The following is a 3,856-nucleotide window of genomic DNA, read 5'->3' as shown; positions in this document are numbered from 1 at the left end:
CACATTATCACATTTCAAAGCATTTTCAAAATAAATCATCCACAAAGAACTCCAAATAAGCACAACACAACACCTAAATGACCCTTAAAAGCATGCATCTTTGGAACTTATCAGTGCACAACCCAACCTATTACTTAGTACTGTCAAAGCAAGTCGCCCCGCCCCACCACGGGTCTAATTTCTAGCGAGCTTTTGCGGGCTGGCCCGCCAGGCTTGCGGGCTAGGGTTCATGCAACCCTAGCCCACCCCACCCGGGTTGGCGAGCCCCGCGGATGCCTTAGCCTTTCTGTGCTCGGTTCTGACCTACTTGCTCGTCTGAGACCCAAAGCACGTATACTTCGCATTCAAACTGATCCCCAAGAGCAATTAGTTAGTCATATATATTCTTACACGTGCACACTTCTCCTTAGCCGACCAAATTACCGAGTGCATGGAGAGCACGTGGCGCACATGTCGGCCTCTCGGCATGTGTCCCCTCGAATTCCCTATAAAAAGTCCACGAGACGCTGGTAGAAAGGACTTTTGACTCTTTCTGTCTAGAGCTTCTACGAGCACAGAAACCTTCGACCTTCGGACTACAATGTCGAGCTACTATTCTCAATTACCTCACACATTACCATACGAATACTTAGGTAGAATTTGCCGCAGCAATTTTATATACTATCAAATAATGTACATTCAATACATAAATAAAGTACTTTTAGTATATTAAAAATCTACCTTGTTTTTAGAAAAAAAAAACATTATTTTGTATAATGTATATTGATTATAAAAATAATGTAATTTTAATATATTAAAAATGTATTTTTTATAGTCCAGTAATAATTTGTAATAGTTAATTTCATCCCACCAATCTTAACTGGTAAGTTTATAATAGGAAAATAATATTTGGGCTTCTCATGCAGAAGGAAAAAATCTCCAAAAAAAAAAATAAAAGTTACCAATGGCTTTTATGTTCTACTAATTAGTATCCAACATACAATAGGAGTCCCAGCTCCCAATGGACAGTTGAGAAGTCACTTTCCACACTGATATCCCATCAAACTCTGTTCAAACCTCAACCTTTCTCTCTCTTTCTTCGTCTTCTTCTTCTTCACCATTACATTAAATTAACCCCTCACCTTTCTGAATCAAACGTCCCACCCTCCACCATTTTTATAGCAATGAGAAAGTTTTCTTCTTCTTCAAAAAGTAGGAGTGTGGAGACTAAGAATGAGAGAAGTGTCATAGATTGGGAGGTGAGACCTGGTGGCCTGCTGGTCCAGAGGAGAAGTAGTTGTGGGGATTCATCATCACCCGTTAATTCTGCGCCGTCAGATGCAACTACTACTGGGGTTGGTCCGATCATCAAAATCAAGCTGTCTTTTGATTCTTGTTACCACGATGTCACTATCCCAGCTCAATCTACTTTCGGTAATTCATTAATTCATACCTTCTGGAATTTGGGCCATTATATAATCTTGTTTTTGTGGTGTAGTTAGGCCAAGTTTAATTATTTATAGTTAATTATGACTATCATTCTTGGATTAAGCAATGAATATAGTTGGTTTATCCTTAGCAGCAATATTGAAAACCATTGACTGTTGCCTATATATGTTAGAAACTACGGTTAGTAGGTTTTCATGAGATTTGGTTTGGGCAGTTGTTGGGGTTTTGAGGCATAATTGTGGAATGTAATAATACAATAATGAAGGGGAACTGAAGGAAGTTGTTTGGCATAAAAGTGGGCTGGAGCCTAAAGTGCAGAGGCTATTGTTCCAAGGAAAAGAGAAGGACAACAATGAATGCCTTCACATGGCTGGTGTAAAAGACATGTCAAAGGTTATCCTTTTGGAGGATCCTGCGAGCAAAGACAAGAAAATGAAGGAGTTGATGAAAAATCCAGCCTATGAAGCTGTTTCCATAGTTAGAGCAGAAGTTGATAAGCTCTACAACAAGGTTCTTTGCTCTCTCAGCACTCCTGCATACAAATTAAACGACAAACTAGTTACGTTGTATATGTTGTCGTTTTAGGTTGCAGCGTTAGAGACAACTTTGGAGAGAGGTAGCAAAGTCGACGACAAGGAGTTTGTTGTGTTGACGGAGTTGCTCATGTTGCAGTTGCTTAAACTCGACAGTATTGTAGCAGATGGAGAAGCAAGAGCTCAAAGAAAAATGGAGGTTCGTTAGTCACACTTCAAAAAGATAGATGTTTTTCTTATTATTATTACTCGACTGATTAGGTGCCTAGCGGCTTCTGCAACATTGGGTCAAAACCCGTAAATATGGTGTCATGAAACACGAATATTCAGGTCTAATGGCAACGTCTTAATTTAGATTGTACGTGCAATTGACAGGTTCGTCGAGTTCAAAGCTTTGTGGATAGTGTGGACAATATGAAGGCAAGATGTTCCAACCCTTTTATAAGAAGTCCTAATGCTACAACTATGATGGGTACCAAATGGGAGAGATTGGAGTCTGGAGTTGGAAGCCTCACTGCACCAAAGCCATTACAGCAGTCCACAACAATCACTCATGACTGGGAGCTATTTGACTGATGGATCATCTCTGCCTTTTTTTTCCTTATTTTTTCCCACAGATTTTGTATGCAACATTGCTACGGACTACATTTTTAATGTAAAGATTTGTGTTTTTTTTTTTTTTTTTGGCTTAAATCAAACATTAATGAAGAGAACTTAGTCTCACAGTAACAATATAATTTACAAATCTGCGGGCTTGCACTGTTGCATAATTTGGTCTAAACATGAGATTCACAAGGTTGCAGCAATACGGCAATGAATAATCAATCAGAGTATCAGACCAAACGCTGTAGCCTAGGGCATATGTTTGGCTAGGTGGACTACAAATACAGGGATACAGCTGAGAAAGTGGGGCAAATTATTTAATGAATATTTTGAAAAAAAAATTATGAGTTAAAATAATGTACTTTATGTGTTAGAATAATAAATTTTTTTTTAGATAATATAATGTATTTATGAGTTTGATTAAAGTACTTTATATATTTTTAGAGAGAAAATTTCAATTTTGGTTCACTGACTATTGGAGTTGTGTTAATTGCAACACCTTGACTTTCAAAAATGTTAATTTAGTACTTTGACTATGCAATTCTTATCAATTTTGGTCACGCCGGCCAAATTATCGGCCAAATGTGACCAGAAAATATTAATAAATAAAATAATATGGATATTTTAGTCATTTCACTACTTTTATTCCTTCTCCGACGAGTCATCTTTTCCACCATGTTTTCCGGCGATTAACAAAGAAGAAGACGACGAGGAACATTGTTCTGCTCCAATCTGAAAATCTTCTTCGCAAATCGACTGTTTTTCTTTCATTCTTTGCCAATCTCAAGGCTTTTAAGAAACTTGCTGATATGTTTTTATCAAATCAAGAAATGGGGTTCATCTCAAAAATGGCAAAGCTCTGGTACGAGAATGTACTAAAATGTCTCTTTCGCTTTTTTTTTTTTTAAATGTTTGTCTCTTTCTCTTTCGCATCTCGGATTTTTCATCTTTATAATCTGCAATGTCCTAATTCATACTGCAATGCCACAAATTAGCCGTAGATCTGTTGATCGGTCTGACCACCGCCGGAAATAGGTCACCTAAGCCTGAGTTCTTGTCGTGAGGACACGATTACGGTCGAAAGAAGAAGATTATAAATGTTTGTATACCCAAAACTACCGCCGGAAGAAGATTATAAATGGTGGAGCTTTTACCCCATGCCAATCAATTTCAAGAATTCACCCAACGCCTCTGTTTTCTCGTTCTCCACCACCTTTGTTTGTGCTATGGTGACCCAGATTCCCAGCTTGTGCTATGGCCTTACCTTTGCCATTACACCACCAAGAAGTCTT

The 3,856-nt window shown here is 38.2% G+C and overlaps 1 protein-coding gene across 1 annotated transcript; it reads left to right on the top strand.

The window, feature by feature from the left end:
- The first annotated feature begins 1,008 nt into the window (after nt 1-1,008).
- LOC109182574 (BAG family molecular chaperone regulator 4-like) lies at nt 1,009-2,674 on the top strand. The gene is made up of 4 exons (XM_019332727.1): nt 1,009-1,413; nt 1,694-1,938; nt 2,014-2,160; nt 2,337-2,674. The coding sequence occupies exons 1-4, from the start codon at nt 1,164-1,166 to the stop codon at nt 2,535-2,537; spliced, it is 843 nt and encodes a 280-aa protein (XP_019188272.1). The 5' UTR covers nt 1,009-1,163; the 3' UTR covers nt 2,538-2,674.
- Nucleotides 2,675-3,856: the final 1,182 nt, after the last annotated feature.

This window comes from Ipomoea nil, unplaced genomic scaffold (assembly GCF_001879475.1).
Source record: "Ipomoea nil cultivar Tokyo-kokei standard unplaced genomic scaffold, Asagao_1.1 scaffold1074, whole genome shotgun sequence".
NCBI classification, from domain to species: Eukaryota; Viridiplantae; Streptophyta; class Magnoliopsida; order Solanales; family Convolvulaceae; genus Ipomoea; species Ipomoea nil.
This window is presented reverse-complemented; position numbering and strand designations above follow the sequence as displayed.